The sequence below is a fragment of the Sus scrofa genome, chromosome 17 (genome assembly GCF_054392235.1).
Source record: "Sus scrofa isolate SSC_HxYL_T2T_F1_AM1 chromosome 17, Sscrofa_HxYL_maternal_Yorkshire_Landrace_v2.0, whole genome shotgun sequence".
Taxonomy (NCBI): Eukaryota; Metazoa; Chordata; class Mammalia; order Artiodactyla; family Suidae; genus Sus; species Sus scrofa.
The window spans coordinates 52,487,650-52,507,335 of NC_139399.1; the positions used below are offsets into that span (position 1 = coordinate 52,487,650).

At 45.1% G+C, this 19,686-nt stretch overlaps 1 protein-coding gene across 14 annotated transcripts in view; it reads right to left on the reverse strand.

Annotated features, from left to right (window-relative positions):
• Window positions 1-19,686, reverse strand: part of PTPRT (protein tyrosine phosphatase receptor type T) — a 1,176,585-nt gene that overhangs the window by 76,300 nt on the left and 1,080,599 nt on the right. For 7 of the 14 annotated variants that reach the window (XM_085003959.1, XM_085003963.1, XM_085003956.1 and 4 more), the window contains 2 exons: window positions 19,196-19,383; window positions 776-863 (listed from right to left, as the gene is read on the reverse strand). In XM_085003959.1, the coding sequence (XP_084860085.1) occupies window positions 776-863; window positions 19,196-19,383 (276 nt within the window). Of the gene's footprint in view, window positions 1-775; window positions 864-19,195; window positions 19,387-19,686 lie in introns of all 14 variants that reach the window. The other 7 variants (XM_085003958.1, XM_085003962.1, XM_085003955.1 and 4 more) reach the window with 1 other exon arrangement.

Below are 19,686 nucleotides of genomic sequence, written 5' to 3' on the forward strand. Positions count from 1 at the left end.
CTGTGCCATTGTCTTCATCAAACCACACCCCTGGGGGTACCTCCAGGAATGATAAAGGTCCCTGCTGAGCAAAAGGCAGTGTCCTTTTACACCTCTCCCAGGTCCACACTAAACAAGCTTTCCTCCTGCAGGCTCAGCACCACTATCGTGAGCCCTGAGTGACAGGCACTAGCTGGGGAGCCCTGTTCCCTCTAGCAGTGAGGTCTGGGGAAGGAGTTGTGAACAGAGTAGTTCTGGGCTCCTTTGAGTCCTGACCTGGCCACTTCCCAAACCCTCAGGCTTAGGCCAGAGTTTCTGGCTCCTTCTGAACATCAACACTTGCCTGGGACTCTACCTTCTTGGAGTAGCATAATTCTCCCGCCTAGGTGTTCTTGGCCCCTCCTTCACAGGCTGGACCTTGCTCCCTACCCCAAGCTGCTGCCAAGATGGTTCTTTGCAGAGAGGACCTGCCAGGACCACCCCTCTGGCTGGGCTTCCTCTCCCACCTGAGGAATGCTTGAGTGGGCGACTCCAGGCAAGACCCAGTCTCCTGAGATTTCCTGCATCTATTCTTCCTGGACAGGCTCCCTGCTGCCCCTGCTGGCTGAGATCTGCCAGGCCCTGCCATCCAGGCCATTTAAGAGAGGGAGGCTGGGTTAGAGCTCTGAGCTCAGCAAGTGGACCCCAAGCAGAAAACATCAAGGAGTCTTTGGCAACAAATTCCAGGTAAATACTAGTGGTTGCTTCTTTTCATCTATGTTCCCTCTTCCTGGAGCCCTCTCAGAAGGGCACTTACAGGATATAATGTTGCCATATCGATTCTTATTGCGGTTCTCATCCTCTTTGGCTGTGTCCCACGAAGCTGTCTGCCCCTCTGGTAAAGCCTAAAAAGAAAGGACACAGGGATCAGAATGACTTGAGATAGGAGCTTCGTTTGGGTGTAGATGAGCCAACAGGGGAAAAAGGAGACCCACTGTTTGTGGTCATATGGTTTAAAAGGTTGTGTGTTCTTGTATGGGACCTGGTGAGAACAGAGATTCTGCTTCTCCCTGGATATAGTCACTGGTTCATTGACTCAAGCGTTACTGATATCTTCTATGTGTTATGAGCTCAAATCCCATTCAGTAGAGGAATCACTGGTTCATTCATTCTTGACAGATATCTGAATCCCTAATATGTGTTGGGCACTGTTCTGGGTACTCAAGATACACAGAAAAAGACACAGCCCCCTTGAGCTCCCAGTCCACAGGGAGATGCAGCAAACAAATAAGCTGACATATGTAATTTATTTATTTTTTCTTTTTCTTTTTAGGGCCAGACCCGTAGCATATGGAAGTTCCCAAGTTATGGGTCGAACTGGAGCTACAGCTATCAGCCTATGCCACAGCCACAGCAACAGGGGATCTGAGCCACATCTGCGATCTTCACATCAGCTCATGGCAACACCAGATCCCCGACCCACTGATTGAGGCCAGGGATCAAACCTGCATCCTCACAGATATTAGTCAGATTTGTTTTCTCTGCACCACAAAGGGAACTCCCAACATGTATAATTTTAAATAGTGGAAAACGAAATGAAGAAAAAATAAAGCAGGTAGAGGGCTAGCGACAGGGGATGAGAATTATTTCAAATTGCACATTCTGGGAGAGCTTCTCTGAGAAGGTAACATTTAAGCTAATGCCTTCATGAAGTGAAAAACCCAGGCCAAGAAAAGCAGGAAGCGTTTTTCTAAACAGAGAGAACAGTGGATGCGAAGGTAGTAAGTGAATAAACATACTCAAGGATAAAGTAGGGAAAAGCAGTGACAAAAGCATCTGGAGAGGTGGGGAGAGTTCTGGCTTTATAAAGCATCATAGTCATTGGTGATGAGTTGGGTGTTATTCTCAGCATGATGGGAAAGCACTGGAGGATTTTGAGTGGGGCAATTAGCTGATATATGTCTTCCAAAGCACATTTGTGGCTCATGTTTGGAATAACAGAGTCTAGGCGGCTCAGGGAAGAAGCAGGGAGCTCAGCTAGGAAGTTGTTACAGTGGTCCAGGCAAGAGGTGATCGTACCTTGTACTAGGATGGTGACAGGGGATGCAGGGAGAAGTGATTGTTTTCAGGATGTTCAGCTGAAAATTATAGGTTTTGGATTCCACCAGCCCCTCCGCTCCCCCACCCTGGAAACTAAATCAGAGACAAGGATTCTAGTATGAGGTTTATTTGAGATGCAGTCCTAAGGAGCAGGGGTGGGAGAATGGGAAAGATCAGGCAATCCAGGGAAGGATGCCAATACAAGGTACTTCAATGAACAGGTAACCACCACACCTGGGGCTTAATCCCATGAGCCCATTTCATGCCACAGAATTGTCCTTCCAGTGAAAAAAGGGAGTTGGGGTATTTATCCACCAGTTTCCATCTATTACTGTTTGAGGACAGCTCTTAGGAAATCACTTGGCACTTCTGTCACGCTCTGTAGACAAGGCATGCATATTCTTTTGTCTCGAGGAGGTCCTCAGGCAAAAAGGCCCAGGTGCCTCCAAGAGGCAGGCATTGGCGGGGCATACATGGGAGCAGGGAGCGTGCAGGGGATGTGGGCAGGGCACCAACACATCTATTATACACATGGACTGTGAAGGAAAGAGGGAGGGAGGCTGGCTTCCAGGGTGTGGGTTTGAAGAACTGAACAGAGAGTCACATTGTTTACTGAGATGGAGAAGAAACAGATAGGGGAGAAACAGGTTTGGGGAAGTAGGAATTAAGTGTTCTGTTTTGAGTACATAAAGCACTTAGAAGCATGGGTAGTAAGTACTTGCTTCTTAACATGTTCAAAACAATAAGAACCAGAAGTTCCTTTGTGGCATAGCAGGTTAAAGATTCAGCATTGTGGCAACTATGGTATAGGTCACAACTGTGGCACAGTTTCAGTCCCTGGCCTGGGAACTTCCACATGCCACAGGTGTGACCAAACAAACAAAAAAACAAAACCACCACCACCGAAAAACAATTAAACAAACCAACATTCTTTTTCTCATACTATCTTCCGTTATATTCTACCACAAGAGACTGGATGTAGTTCCCTGTGCTGTATAGCAGGACTTCAATGCTTATCCATTCTAAACGTTATAGTGAGAAAAAGCATGTACATATATCTATGACCGGGTCACCATGCAGTACGCAGAAATTTTGACACAACACTATAAATCAACTATAATAAAACAAACAAACAATTAACAGCAGCAGCAGCTGCCACAGCCATGTGTGAGATGACTAGTCAACATCTGAGCCAAGATGCTGAGCAGGAATTTGGACACAGAGGGTCAGAGTCAAGTTAGAGGGAAGGAAGAGATGAGACTCATCATTTAAGAGAAGACAGACAAGTAAAAACCATGTGGACTGATTTCACAGAGTTATGAGTCAAGCATTTTGGAAACACAGGGGAGGGTGAAGCCACTTATCTGCTAGAGAAGGAAGACGGGCACTTGAGAGGGAACAGCCTGAGAAAAGCTGCAGAGGCATGAATGTCAGACTGCATCTTAATGACTGTCCCCACCCTGTGTCTGGTGGAACAGGCTGGATGACTTGCTCAAGGCCCCTTGCACTGGCACTGCTTCTGAGATTGAATTTGTTGCCTCTCCCAGCAGTGTAGTGCCTCTTCCAGTCTCTGAATACACTGGCCTTGCCTTTGCCCACCTATTTCTGACCAGGACCACAACCTAAGCAAGGAGGTGTCTATAACCTGATTGGTCAGAAACTCGGCCATTCAGCAGGCAGTGTTTTACAGGCAGGACCACTGTCTATGCAAAGCCCAGACCATGCGTGATGTCCCCTTTCTTGCTTCCACACTTCTGTGTCTTCTCCAAGCCAACCTGGGTGAATCTTCTTCTAGAGCAGGAGCTGGCAAATGTTTTCTGTACTGGCCCAGATGGTACACAGTATGGACCTTGTGTGCCACACAGTCTCTGTTCCAACTACTTATACTCGACGTCACTATGGTAGAGTGAACACAGTCCCAGGCACAGTGCACACACGTGGGCCTGGCTGGGTTCCAATAAAACTTTATTTACAAAAAAACAGGCCTTGGGATGGATTTATCCTGTGGCTGGAATTTGCTGACTTTTATTCTAGGAGCATGACAATGATCCCCATCTACAGTGAGGCAGTGGTTGGATAGGTAGAATTAGTGTCCGTTCTGCCACCAAGCCATTCCAGACTGAATGGAGATGAGGCAGGAGGCCCTTGCCTAGTCTAAGCCATGTTCTCCACCTTGGTTTTGCCCAGTGTTTTAGGTTGGGGCAATAGAGTGCCTTCCCAGGTATGAACTCATCAGAATGTTGTTCTTTTTTCTTTTTACGGCTGCGCCTTCAACATATGGAAGTCGCTGGGCTAGAGGTTGAATTGGAGCTGCAGCTACAGGCCTAGGCCACAGCCACGGTAACACAGGATCCAAGCCACATCTGTGACCTAGGCCACCACTTGTGGCAATGCTGGATCCTTAGCCCACTGAGCAAGGCCAGGGATTGAACTTGCATCCTTATGGATACTATGTTGGGTTCTTAACCTGCTGAGCCACAACAGGAACCAGAATGTTGTTCTTTATGTGTCATAACATCTCCGACTAGTACTCTGGAGAAGAAGCAAAACAGACACTAGACTCTGCCCTAAATCTGAGTGTGAAAAAGCACCATGGAGATGGGAAACAAATGGAGGGATTACCTCTCCTTTTCCTCCTCATCCTCTACTTCCTCCTCATTATAACTGACCATCACCCTGCTTCCCTCACGCCACCAGTGTGGGCCATCTGTGGACCACAGATTGTTCTTGCTTTTTCATGGAACTGTCAGGACTCAGATTCCAGCCCTTGGCCTTGTCCTCTCACCCCAGCCACGTAGCTCCAGCTCTTTCAGGCCACCTGCCAGGCCTCTATATTCCTGGCTCTCTGCAGGGGTGGGTATGCTCGTCTCAATGGTAACATCACACGTCTTGATGTTTAAGCCAATATTCTGGGGATGGATTTTCTACCTGAAACTCTCTAATAAAAAAGCCCCTGTTCATCTAATTATATCCACCTGCAAGGTGTGTGAAACCAAAAATAGAGCCCCCTGAATGTTTTCATACTCATTTTTTTGGAAGAAAAAAAGATTTGTTGGTGACCTACTATGTGCCAGGGCTCAGGTTACCGTTAACTTATGGCACTGTAATGGCTGAACATTAGAATTGTCTGGGAAGGCTTTAAAATTCCCAAAGCCATGGCCTACCCCAGATCACCAAATCAGAATCTAAGGGACAGAGACATCAGTAGTATTTAAAGCTCCCCGGGTAATTCTAATGTGCAGCCATGAGTCCTGCAAAGAGTGAATTTACCTGGAGAAATGCTTTCCCATGAGTCTCCTCATTGGTTTCTTTTGCTTTGGTTTTGTCCCCTCCAATACATTTTCCTCTGTAATCAGAGATCTTTATAAAATGTGAAAAGGACCCAATTACTTCCCTTGTCTTTGGGATAAATTCCAAACTCCTTAATATAGGGTCCTTAAGGATTTCATTCCATATGCCTCTCTAGCCTCATGTCTTACCCTTAAATCTAAATTTTGGGAGTGCCTGTTGTGGCTCAGTGGGTTAAGAACCCAACTAGTATCCATAAGGATGCAAGTTTGACCCTGGCCTTGCTCAGTGGGTTAAGGATCCAAAGTTGCCATGAGCTGTGGTGTAAGTAGCAGACATGGCTTGGATCCCATGTTGTTGCAGCTGTCGTGTAGGCTGGCAGCTGTAGCTCCAATTTGACCCCTAGCCTGGGAACTTCTGTATGCTGCAGGTGTGGCCGTAAAAAGAAAACAACAAAAAGAAAGAAAAAAAAATCTACATTTCAATGATTATCAACTACATGCAATGCCACAGACAAGTTCAGGTGTTACAATCTTCTGAGACTGACTATATACATGCTGTTCCTTCTGCCTCAAATTCTCTTCTACCTGAATTTGCCTGGTAAACGCCTACATGTTCCTCAACACCCAGTTCAAGATTTTCTCTTTTGTGAAACCTTCCCTGCTTACCTCCACCCCATTCCACTGTATCCCCAGTCACTTCTGTTATGACATGGACTACTTTACATCTGATTATCTGAAGGTCTTGTCTTCCAATCTGGTGATGGGCTATTCCAGGTAAAGGGTAGCATCTTATCTCTGCCTGTATCTCCTGAACCCCATTCTGGCTTTATATTTCATATGTGCTTGAATCACCCTTTCTGAATAAATGAAGGGATGGATAGACGAAAAAATAGTGGGTGAGGTGGCTTCTGTGTGTACAGAAATCAAAGATCCTGATATCTCAGAGATGTAAGTGACCTTGAAAATAATTTGTGCTCCCTTCCACAATAGCCTTCTAGGCATCTGATAAGCTGATCCCTAGCAACTGTTGCTTGGATACCATCAGACTTGGATGCCCTCAGTGGTGGAGAGCTCACTATACCATAAAGCTTCCTGCCTCGCTTTTGGACAGATCCACTGGGCAGTTTTTATTTACTCTGCCTCCATGTACTTTGCCTTTGCCCTGATCCACGGGACCTACTGAGTGAGCATGTATCCTCTGCACTGAGATGTCCCTGTCATCCTTAGGTGGCACCATCTGGGAGTTTTTTCAATATCCAGGTCATGCTCTTCAGGATAAATCCAGAGTGTAGAATCCTTTGAAAATCCTAATCAGTTGTGATGAGTTGCAAAGAAGGGCACTTCTCTGTGGGAGACCCTGCAGGCTCCTGGCACAGCCCTGGGAGCCTCTGTCTCCCCCTGATGGGGATAAAGGGAAATGTGTGGGCCTGGGGGCTGTGATGATGTTGACAAAGGCTAGACCTCACCAGCTGCCCGGGAGTGCATGGTAATGACCCCCTAATTTGCAGACTTTGATCACACATCCATTTCCCCTTTTTAGGGAGCTGTAATTGAAGAGGGGATAATCTCATGAAGGAAAAAAAAATATGACGGGGTAAAAGTCTGAGAGGGAGACTCCTCTCCATCTTCAAAGTGAGCCAGCCGAGAGGCATTATTTTTACATTAGCGGCGAGTTACAGTAGATTGACCAGGGAATGGTGGCAGTCATTAGGAGCTAATCACATTCTTCTGAAACCAAAATTGCCATCTCATTATATTCATCCATTATCAATCTCCACTTTCCTTTTCTCGTTCTCTTCTCCTTAGAGTGTCGAGCTCTGTTTTTACATTCTTCTCTGAGTGTGGAGACGTTTCCTATTCTTCCACTGTGTTACTTTCCTAAGGAAGTCATTTTTGAAAATTTTTGCCCTGAAAGGTGCATTTGGGGATGTCTGTATTTCTGGAGGTCTAGGCTGCAGTGTTCACAGAATCCTCGAAAGGCAGATTCAAAAGGATGCTTGGAGAATGTTAGTGCCTTGTTTTTCAGCAAAGTGAGTTCCAGAAACAGGAAACGACCTGCCCAAGGACATATATTAAGGGAGCCCAACTTCCCTCCATCCCTTCTTCCTTACTTCTTCCCTTCCTTCCTTTCCCAGTGACCATCAGAGTGCTAGGATAGGGCTAGGTCCTAGAAACAATAGCAATGAACATGGCAGACAAAATCTCATGAACTTGATGCTCTAGCTGTAGGCAGGTGCAAACAATAAACAAGATAATTACTGTTTATAATGGGTGCTATAAAGGCAGTAAACAAATTTCTGGGATAGACCATGACTCAGGACAAGGGACTAGTTTAGATGGGGTGGATTTCAAAGGCAGGACTCTTTGAAAAAGTGACATTTGAGAAGGTGAAAAAAGCAGCCCTGTCTTTTTGGAGCAGAACTGTCACCCACAACTGGACTTTGGTGTTTTCCTATTGACCATAAACAAGTTCACAGAATGCCAATGTCATACAAGGCCACTCTGAGACCATGATGGAGCAAGGCAAAAACATGACCACTCTAGTGATGTCCAAACATAAATAGGAATATTGCTCAAGCCAAAAAACAGCCCATATCCTGGCTCATATGAGTGACTGCTTCTCCTTTGCTAAATTTGGCTCTAGCTTCTAGCTTGCATCTCTTTCTCATAGTTTCAATTTATTAAGAGACCCAATCTGACCACTTCCTATTGGTATCCAGTCTAGTACAAAACCCCAAAACACCGAACACAGCCCAACGTCCTGGGAGTCCTTTCTGACATCCTCTTCCTGAGATGCACCATGGTTCCCCAATCCAGCTTGTTCAACACCAGGTATTTTCCCACCACCCTCTTGTTGACACGTTTGAACTGAGAAATGAATGAGGAGCAGAAGCTGGCCAAGGTGAGAGCTAGGGGAAGAATGTTCCAGGCTGACAGTGACGACAGAGGCCCTGAGATGGAAGAAGCCTGGTATGTTCTAGAAATTGAAGGGAGGTGCTCCAGAGTCGAGAGAATAAGAAGAGCTGTTGGGTGACACAGAATGCGGACAGGGAGGGTGTGGAGCTCAGTCGAGGTCTTGTGGACCACGGCCAAGACTGAGTTATATTCTGAGTCAGTGGGAATGCTCTGGACATTTTTCATAACAAGAAGGCTGAGCTAGCACCAGTATCATGACAAGGGGCTGAGAACACTTGTCTCTTGAAACCTCCCTTTATCCTGCTTGACAGCCAGGGATCGAACTGGCATCCTCATGGATACTGGTAGGATTCATTTCCACTGTGCCACAATGGGAACTCCAAATTAAGGGTTTATAGTTCATTTGGGTAGGTATAATAATAGTATATTGGTGATGTTAAAAAATTAAAATAAAGAAAAATAGCTTTGCGTCCCTAAGATTACACATGAATTGAGAATACTACCTGTGTGTCAGTCTTCAGTCAACAGGGACCAAGACTTTGTTTCTCTCTCTGCCTGTGACAAACAGAGCGCTTGGCTCTGAGTATGAACTCAGTGAGCATTTGCTCAGCGATGATTCCGTGAGAACTAGTTACTCCCCAGGGACACTCAACCTAATGGGAGACTGAGGTCTGGGTCCTCTTGACCAGGACTCTGCCGGCCCTCCAGCCAAGGGTCATCCTTCTTCATACACTCTTCTTTGCACCTAAGCCTCTGTGAGTGATGCCCCCCAACCAAGGTGAAACATCAAAGCACAGAGCTTCCAAGAGCAGTTCCCCTTCCATGCAAGGCTAGGAGTGTCCTGCTCCATTTCTGTTCCCTGTTCATCCACTGACCTCAGCAGATTCTGACAGCTATGATGCCTTCCTCAATCCTCTTGGCTTGACTGTATCCCTGGAGATAATTGGATCTGATATGCCCCGGGGTGCAGCAAAACCAGGCCCAGGGAGTGCTGACCAGGCAATTCCTGGCTGATGCTCCAGGGCACAGCTGAGGGCCTGCTTCCTCCCTGATCAGGTCAGCCTGCTGGGATGCTCCCATGAGTTCATCCACCACTCTCCCGGTACAGAGAGAAGACCCTGGTGAGTCTTCAGGGAGGAGCCATTTCCACCTGGGTCATTCATCCATTTATCTTGTCAAGAAATATTTCTTGCCCATGAAGCATGTATATGAGGCAAGGAAAAGGCAGGGCTTTGCAAAAGGAAGACAGGCTAGAGTGTTTGGATATTTTTACTGTAAATCATTTCACCACTCCAAATCTCAATTAACTTTTCTGAAAATTAAGTCCATAATACATCCTTCAGTTAGGGGTGGGGAGGATCCAACTACTGGGGGCAGCACAGGGGATTCTTTTGCTGTTGAAACACCCTTATGCATCCTGATTGTTTCAGTGTTGAGATGACTCTACGCATTTGTTAAAACTCATCGAACTGAACACCCTGCCCCCTTCCAAAATACATTTTGCAGCATGTAAATTAAAACATGGAAAAAAATAATACATGTCATGGAGTTTTGTGATGATTAGTGATTACCCAAGGTAACACCTATGGGCACCTAACACAATGCCTGTCACCTAGCCTCTTCTATCCCAAGGGTACACTGTCCAACCCCCTTGGTTCACTCCCAGAATTCATTCTTTGCCTTACATTGATTGGAAACATCCAGTTTCTTGTCACAAGACCAAAGATGGGGAGCTCCCTGCAACATCCTCCCTGGTTTGCCTTGGACCAAAGGGGTTCCATGATGTAGGACTTTGATTAAAGTTAGGACCATCCTGGGAAAACTGGGACAAGCTGGTCATCCTAGGCAGAGGTAAGGCACAGTACTCAGGGAGTGAGAAAGAGTGTCAGGAGTGGTTGGAAACTTAAGGTCTCGTCTCAACTGTGGTCCCTGAGTTCATTAAATACCCATGTTTAATGAAGACCATGGCTAGCTTGGTGGATGGCAAGGACTTCCATGGATGTCTGTACAGGTTATAGACAACACAAAAGCACCACATCTAAGGAAGTGCCATGCATCCTGTGGACGTGATAGATTTCTGTATATATTATAAACATCTTCTGAAAGGTGATAAAGTTGAATATCTTGAGACAGGTGTACCTTTTGCTATTTCACTTTAAGGTCCTATATGAGTTAGCAGGGGCCATGGCAGAGGCCATGCTTTCAACAAATGCCTCCTTCTCTGCTGAAAAGAACATGCCTTAGGGATTATAAATGTGGACAGAGAAGGCAGGAGAGGATGACTAATGACGTCTACTCAGAGTGGCATCAAGAGAGCAAATATTATTGTGTGCCGTGTCACTAAATGGATAGTAATTTATGAGTTCTCCTGGGGAAGCTGAGTCGAAAATCAGATGGCAGCAAGATTAGGGTATTTGTCTGTGACAGGAGCTGGGAGCAAGCAGAATAGTTGAGACTGTGTTGCATGTAGAGTCAAAAAGCAGCCTTTAAAAGCCCCCATTCAAAGTGACAAGATCTCTTTTAAGTGACACATTTCAGGCCAGATGTTCTCAAACTTTGGTAGGAATCTAGATTTCTTAGGGAATTTGGTAGAATCCAGAGGTCTGGGCCCTGTCCTGGGCCAATGAGCCTCTGTCTCAGTATTCTTTTTTTCTTCTTCTTCTTTTTACAGGAGTACCTTTAGCATATGGAAGTGCCCAGACTAGGGGTCAAATTGGAGCTGCAGCTGCAGGCCAACACCATAGCCACAGCAACACTGGATCTGAGCCCCATCTTTGACCAACTTTGCAGCTCATGGCAACACCGAATCCTTCACCCACTGAGCAAGGCCAGGGATTGAATCTGCATCCTCATGGACGCTATGTTGGGTGCTTAACCTGCTGAGCCATAACAGGAACTCCTCAACATTCTTTATTAACTCCCCAGTTGATTGTGATACACAACATAGTTTAAGAACCACTGTTTCAGGCAGGAAGGTAAATGGAAACAGCCAATTCCTGGGGAAGACGCACCCCTAAGACACATTATGTCCCTATAGAGACAGTGCACAGATGTGAGAGTCTTTCTGTATTGGTGTCTTTCTTTAAGAAATACTGCCTTTTAAATTTCTGGACAGAACTATTCTTAATCATAAAGTTTTTCTCCAGCCCTCTGCAAATCAATTAAGTTACAATTTGGCATTAATGTACTATTTTTCAGATGCTTCAGAGAAGAGAGATGAGTGAGTAATACCCTGGTCCTACCTCCAAAAAGCCTACAGTATAAAGGGAAAGCTCATACTAGGGTACCTCTGTATCTCCCAGCTTTGAGCCTATGATCTAGAGGATCCCTGTATCCCATTCTAAGCTACAGACTTTTGGTACCATCCACACATTTTCTCCATCTGCACGCATGAGCTTCTGGTGGCTGTCTCTGGGTCAATAGCTCTCCCTTAAACTTGAAGTTGTCTAGAGTTAAGGGGTGGACTGTCAAAGACCATGATATTACCTTGTTAATTCTGTTTAGGAAAACTGTGTAAAATTCCTATTTAGATCTCCAACTTGTTTCATTTTTTAGGTCTCTTTTCATAGACAGGCATCTTTTTTTCCCTTCTAAGAGCTGGCTCATGACATTTAACTTCTTCTATGTTTATCAGCCCCTAAACAAGTGGTTCCCTCTGTCACACATGCTTTTTCTCTACTCAGCCTTCTACTCTTCTTCAACTCAGTGTCTCATCTTTTATGAAGCTTATGATTGATCTTGGCAGTAATAATTGACAAAGATAAAAAATAAACCACAAAACCTGCATTTACTCTGGACCGCCATTTCTCATGGGTTTATGATGCATGTTAGAGTTCTCTTATGTGATTACATGGTGTGATAAGTCCATAAGCTTCCTTTAAAGTAGGGTCTTTATTTCTTTTATTTATCTAACTATCTCCAGTACCCTACACAACAATGTAAGTTACTCAGTAGGTACTCAATAAGTGTTTCTGGCCAAATGAAGTACAAGCATATATTATCAGGCTTCAGGAATCCATTCTATGTAGTCAACATTTCACAGAAGATAAAAAGGGGACCCTAAGATGGAAAAGTCTTATCCAATTCCACCCAACATGTCAGGGAAATTTTGAGAACCAGGTCTTGGCTCTTAGTCAAGGAGTTTTCTCTGGTACCACCTGAAAACTACTCACTTTGTTGGGATTCCCATATTAAACAGAAAATATTGTTTCCAAAGTTATAAAAAGAAACCAAAATGTAAAAATAAGAATAAGCTCAAAAGAAAAGACTCAATTAAGGGTCTTATCACAAGCTCTTTCTGGTTAGAAAATTTCCAGATCTGAAACCACATGGGTTCCTGATGTCTTTGGGGCACCTCTGGAAATGGCGCAGTTTCTCCTTATTTTAAACCATGGAAAGTGGAATTAAATGAGCATGTGGAGTCAAGTCTTTTTATTTTTATAATTATGAGTTTCCAGAGTTGAAGAACAACCATGGTTTTCCCTTTCATGGTTTTGGCATCTGCCACTAATTCCCCATGCTCCTATCCAAGAATCACTCACTTGCAAACTGAGAAGCTAGACCAGAATCTCTCAGAGGTCACCTGCACTGGGATGTTCTGTGACTGTTACCAACCAGAGCGAGAAAAAAATTGTGGGAGAAGCAGAAGGTCCACTCTGTCTCTGCTCAGGTGGCTCTGGGCAGAGAAGAGGGAACCTGGGGTGATTTGAAGCATCCATATCCATGATTACACCCCTTCAGGAGGCTGCCTGCTCATCATCACCCACAGATGACTAAGAGAAAGATAGCAACACTGGCCTCACCCCACACAAGCCATGCACATGGTGTGTCTGCCTAGAGTTGGAAAATGAACAAATGTTTGCTCTTATTAGGCTGCATCATATTCCTCACAGCTGTTCCTTGTTGCCTTAAATAGTCTTAATGGAGTTGTAATAACCAGATACCTTCTGGTTTCCCTACTGGGCTTGTTCTATTCATTATGAGGACAGGCTGTCTGGATTGGATTGGGCTTAACATGCTTCCTTTCCTTCTCTCCATCACAAAGTCACCTCATCCTGATGCCCCTGATCCTCCCCAAACTTGATACTCATCTGCCCATGATGGCGGGTGGGATTACAGGGCTCATGGACAACCCCACTCTCCCGCCAACATCTATTAGCATTGGATGACCTGCTTAGGGTTTTTGTTTGTAACTGGGGAAAGTGGGAGAATTGGGGCTGGGGGAGATAGGAGGGAAAGGAGGGAAGATCACATGCAAAAGCCCCTTGACTTTAACATCTTTCAATAGGAAGGTAGATTTGAGGGGTCACCACATGTCTCCATGGGCATCGGATGTGACCAGTGGCAAGTATAGCAGGTGGGGTGATGCGTCTGTTGGCATAAGCAGATCACATACTGAGGACTCTATGGGTCTCCTTAGAACAGCATCTCTCAACCATGAAACATGATAGTCACCTGGTGAGCTTAGAAAATACTGATCCCTGGATCTCACCTCCTACTTCTGACTTAACCAGTCTGAAGGATGGCCTGACATTTCTTTTTTTTTTTTTTTCTTTTTGTCTTTTAGGGTCGTGCCTGTGGCATATGGAGGTTCCCAGGCTAGGGGCTGAATCCTAGCTGCAGCTACCAGCCTACACCACAGCCAAAACAATGCCAGATCTGAGCCGTGTCTGTGACTTACACCACAGCTCATGGCAACACCAGATCCTTACTCCACTGAACAAGGTCAGGGATCAAACCTGTGTCCTCGTGGATACTAGTCAGATTTGTTTCCCCTGAGCCACAATGGAAAGTCCTGAGCACTGGTGTTTTTAAAACTTCCCTGGGCCTGGGTAATTCTAATATGCAGTCAAGATTGAAAACCTCTAACACTCAGATCAATGCAGTAAACTAACCTTAGCCTCCTTGAGTTCTTAGGAACCCAAGGTCTCTGGTCAATCATAGTTGCTGGGACTTGAGACACAACTATGGCAGTGGTAGCCCCAGAGAGTGGGGTCCAGTGGAACTAAAGTGGGAGGAAGATCCAGGTGGACTGAACAATTGGTTCCTACTGAAACGCCCAATATAGCATGAACGTAAGCACTTTTTAGATCACTCTGACCAATGCCCTCACTCTCATTGCATAAAGATGAAAGTAGAGGCCCAGAGAGGGGGAATAACTGGCCCAAGGTCACCCAGGTACTTAATGAAAGAGATGGGAATTTAATATAGGCATTTTGACTTTCAATTCAGGATAATTCAAGTCACTGAACTTAAAGGAAATATGTATATGTATATATATATGTATATATATATATATGGAGAGAGAGAGAGAGAGAGAGAGAGAGAGAGAGAGATGGATTCAAGTTTATATGCTAAAGAGAACAAGCTGATTTTATGGTTCTGCATGAAAGAAGGTGTGTGGGCTTGTCTGGGCACTGGGCCCAGTCTCCTGGTTCAGGCAATTCCATATTTTCCCTGAATTACTGTCCCAGCCGCCTACCTGCCTCTGGTCTCCCTGCTCTGATCTATGCAAAACAGTTGCATCTAAAATGCAAATCCAGCCTAAAAAAGCCTGCTCCTCATTGCTCCTGGAATGAAATCCAAACTCCTCAGTCTGACAAAATCCCCTTGCCCCCACCCCATGCTGCCCCTATGAACAGTTCAGCCTCATCTCTCTCTATGCTCCTTCCTATTTCTCAAGCTGTGGTTCCAGCTTTATGTCTTCCAGAAAGCCACTGGCATGCATCCTCGGGCTAAACTTAATGCATGCCACCCTCTAGGGGTTCCCATAGCACTCTGTGGATACCTCTATTGTGATATGTTGCTCATTTTGCGTTTAAATGGTCAGTTTACATATCCATATTTAAGAATAAGGCCCCCAGAAGGACAGGAGTTTATCTCATCTCCTTAGTTCCTAGTGCCCAGTTCAATGCCTGGTCTATGGAAAGTGCTCAACATCTTACAGTTGAAACTCCCTTGGTCTTCGCCTCTGTCTGGGCTCACTTGCTCAGTGACTTTGAACAGTCTTGTGGCTTTAGTATCATCTCTATGTCAACGACTCCCCAAGTTTCCTCCCCAGTCCAGGCTTCTTTCCCAAATTCTAGGCTCATATATCCCACTATCTACTTTGGATCGCCACTAACTGTACATCTTAGTTCAAAAGTGAACTTCCCATTCTTTCACTGTCTCCCAGTCTGCTCGGTCTGCAGCTTTCCCATCTCCACTGCTGGCAACTCCATCCTGCTGGTGGCTTGAGGAATAGCCTGGGAGTCACCTTGGATTCCTCTCTTTCTCTCACATGCCATGTCTAATGGGTTAGAAAACCCTGTTGGCTCTATCTTTAAAATGCATTCGGAATCCAGCCACTTCTCGCCAACCCACTGCCACTGTCATCATTGTCCTGCTTGGTTACTGCAGTGGCTTCTCAACTGGTTTCCCTGTTTTTACCCTTTCCTCCCTCCATCTATTCTCCACAAAGTAGCTAGAATCAGTCTTTCAAAATAATGTCAGGAAACCACCACTTGTCTTTTCAAAACTCTGTGGTGGCTTTCCATCTCATTTAGAGTAAAGGCCAAAATTCTTACAGTGGTTTACAAGGTACTATATGGCCAGGCCCCCTTTACCTCTCCAATAACACCTTCTGTTACTTTTCCTCCTTGTTCACTCAACTCACGTCACCTTTGCACATGCCAGATACATTAATCCCTTGATCTGGACTCTCTTCCCCCAGATATTTTCCACCACGCCTCTGCTCAGATCTCATCTTCCAATTAAAGGCTGCCCTTTCACCCTGTTTAATATTGGAACCTGCTTCCTTCATGTTCGTGGAATGTATCATCTCCATTCCATGCTTTTCCTGTAGTATGTACTTATGGAAGATTGCATGATCCGCAGATTTTTTTGTTTCTTTTTCTTTTTACGTTGGTATCTGCGGCACATGGAAGTTCCCAGGCTAGGGGTCTCATCAGAGTTACAGCTGTCGGCCTATGCCACAGCCACAGCAAGGCGGGATCTGAGCCACGTCTGTGACCTGCACCACAGCTCATGGCCATGCTGGGTCCTTAACCCACCGAGTGAGGCCAGGGATCAAACCCACGTCCTGTGACTACTAGTCTGGTTCTCAACCCGCTGAGCCACAATGGGAACTCTGATCCACACATTATATTTTCCAACATCTCTTGTTCTACACTATCTTTTAGACAATCTTGCAGCTGTGCCTCTCTCCATCAAGAGATGGAGTGTAATTCCCCTCCCCTAGAACACACTTATTATTGAAGACGGGTTTCCTCTGCTAGCACATAAGCTTCATGAGGGCATGGATCTTTGCCTGTTCTCTATCATATCCTAGATATCCAGAACAGTCCCTGGGAATAGTAAATATTCCATAAATTTTTAATGAACCAATTTTTAAGTGATTATAAAACTAAATCGATTTTTATAAGACACAGCTTGCTATAGCTGAGAGGTCCCTTATATGTCAACTTGTCAAACCCACTTATTTGTATAAAAAAAAAAAATTGAGTGGGGCAAGGGAGTGACAGGCAACAAATAGCACAGAGCATGTGGGCTTGAGAGTAGGATGGAAGACCCAGGAGTCTCAGATCTACAATAGGAAAGAATCTTCATGTAGATTTGTGATTCTGTGCTTGGAGCCTTGGTGATCAAAGCAGTATCCAGCTCCAGTCTAAGGAAAGACATTGTGGAAAGACTCCCATTAAGTAACATTTTCCAATTAACATCCAGTTAATCAGGAAATGCTGTTAACTAGAAGCTAGGCATTTTAAAGCTACCTGTTTAATATAATTTGAACTAATTGAGGGCAAGTCTGATCTACTTAGTGGATACTTCTGGTCGAGGTCCAAATGATAGAATAACATATCCTATTTACACTCTCATTATAAAAGCAGCTTATTTCCATGCTACGAAGTTCATAAAATGCAAAAGGGCACCCAGAAAAAGTTAAAAAAAATATGACCATGCAGGGATGCAGTGATGGATGCTTTTTTGATAACATTCTAGAAGGAAATGCGCCAAAGTCATCTAATGTATTTGTATTTTTGTTTTCAAATTTTAGATTGCAAGGTCTTAGAACAGTGTTTCTCAGGCGTTGACTACTTGGCTCCCTTTCTGATAAGTCATGAAAGCCTCTTAATACTATTTGAAACTTTAAAACAAATTAAAACATGATGGCTAATGACTTATTAAACCTTCATGATGCTGAATATGACTTTACAAACAACACATCCTCTCCTAATATTCACTCACCAGACAGATCCGTACTACTGAATGTAAGTACACAGACATGCCCCCACCACCCCACCCCACACTTTAAAGGGTTGTGACCATGCAACCAACCTCCTAGGAAAATAAGACCCAGGGCTGCGAGGTGATGAGAGCATCTCCTGCAACTCTTATCCCAATAACCTTCCAAAATTTATAGATTTAGTAGATGAAAAATGCTATTTTACTTAGGCCATATTTGAAATTAACTGCTGCTTCCCCTGAGCTGGTAATTACTCACATCCATTGACATAAACAGTTTTGTTCTCATAAATGTGTCAAACCTGCCTCTTGCTACCATGTTTTACATTCTCATAAAGTTTTAAGACCAGACAGGCCCTTAGTCATCACCTTATCCAAACTCTTCATTCAACTAATAAAGAATTTTAACACTCAGGTAGCACTATGACAGATCACAGAGTTTGCAGTGGTGGAATCCAGCTGTCTGGACACCCGCACCCCCCGCCCTAGTTGAACACAATTTCATGACCTCACACAGCTTCTGAAATCCTGCTTTGTAAGCGCTTTCTCAGAATATAGACTGAGAGATAAACTTAGTCTGCAGTATCAAAAATTCCAAATATGTGGTGTCTGAGTCAAGGCATTTTCACTGCATGCAGTGAAACTGAACCTAGCATATTTGGGGCACGCAATGCATGTTAAAAAAAAAAAAACACACAGACACAGAAAAGAACTAGTGCAAATAACTCAGAGCCTAGCACACAGTAAATGCTCACAAGATATTTTGGGAAGGAAGGAGGAGAGGGAGAGAGAGAGGAAAGGAAAAAACAAGAGGTGCCTATTTTCAAAGCTGCCTGCAGCTGGATTTCTGACCTGCATAACAGGGTACCAAACTTGGGGAATGAGGAGCCCTGGACAGAAAAACATCTTAATGAGTTTCTCCTTTTTCCTTCCACTTCTCCTTTGTAAAAGGTGAGGCCTGATGGGCAAGGTCTGAAACAAAAGGAGTGAGGCAAAGTAAGCTAAATTGTTCTGCAAAATAAAGGAGGGGGTGGGGGGGATGCTTTTCTTGGCTGCTAGAAAAAAAGAGGGGGAAAAAAAGGAAAATTTGAGGCTGCTAAAAAGAATACTAGGGAAGGAAGTGGATAGAGATGTGGCAGGTAACCAGAACCTCAGGAAGACTTTTGCTCAGGTGCTTCCTATACTCAGCAGCAATCCTTCTGCGATGTCTTAAACCTCAGTAATGATGGCTTTCTCAAGTCCTAGGCAGGAGAGATGTGCTGGGAAGGAAGAGAAGGGGGTCTGATGCAGGGGGGACAGGCAGGTACAGAGAGAGGAAAGAGGCAGTCACCAGATGAGATATTGACTCAATGGACGGTTGGTGTTGAGAAGATAACCAAAGCTTGACAATGAGGCAAGAGGTGACCAGGAGCAAGAAGGACTCCTAGAAATCACCAGTGGGGGCCATCTGCTGGCTTTTCTACAACATGTGGAATGGAGGCTTGAGCCATTCTACCTTTCTGTTGAAGGGAAGTGTGACTCCAAACTGGTGCAGTAAGTCTGGGTGGGGACTGAGATGGTGCACTTCAGACATGTTCCCAGGTGGCACTGATGCTGCTCACCCAGGGATCACACTTGGAGTTGCAAGACTATGGCACCCATGAAGCCTCTGCACCCAGCAAGGAGTTTCCCACAGGCTGGTCTCTTACCTCATATTCCTCCTTGAACCCATAGCCCTGGCCTCTCTTCATCTGGGTGATGTGTTGGAGCAGGTCAGCCACCCGGATGGCTGGCTGGAACTGGTCCCGAGGGTAGCTCATCTCCACGGGGTCGCAGGCCCGGTAGGGGTGCGTCTGGATGGTCAGGGTGGGCTGGGACAGCTCCCCGCGGCTGCCATCTGCTTCAAAGAGAAGGAGGAAAAACAGACCATTACCTATAGGAGTTTTGTCCTCAGCCCTCCATGCCTCCTCCAGGTCAACGTGAAGAGGGCAGAGGGCACTAAGTCAGGACTCAGCTGATCAGGAAACCACAGAAAGTACCGAAGCACACTGTTTTCCTGGCATGGCTGTGGCAGTCGATTTAAAAATTAAAACACACAGGAGTTCCTGCCGTGGTGCAGTGGTTAATGAATCTGACTAGGAACCATGAGGTTGCAGGTTTGATCCCTGGCCTTGCTCAGTGGGTTAAGGATCCAGCGTTG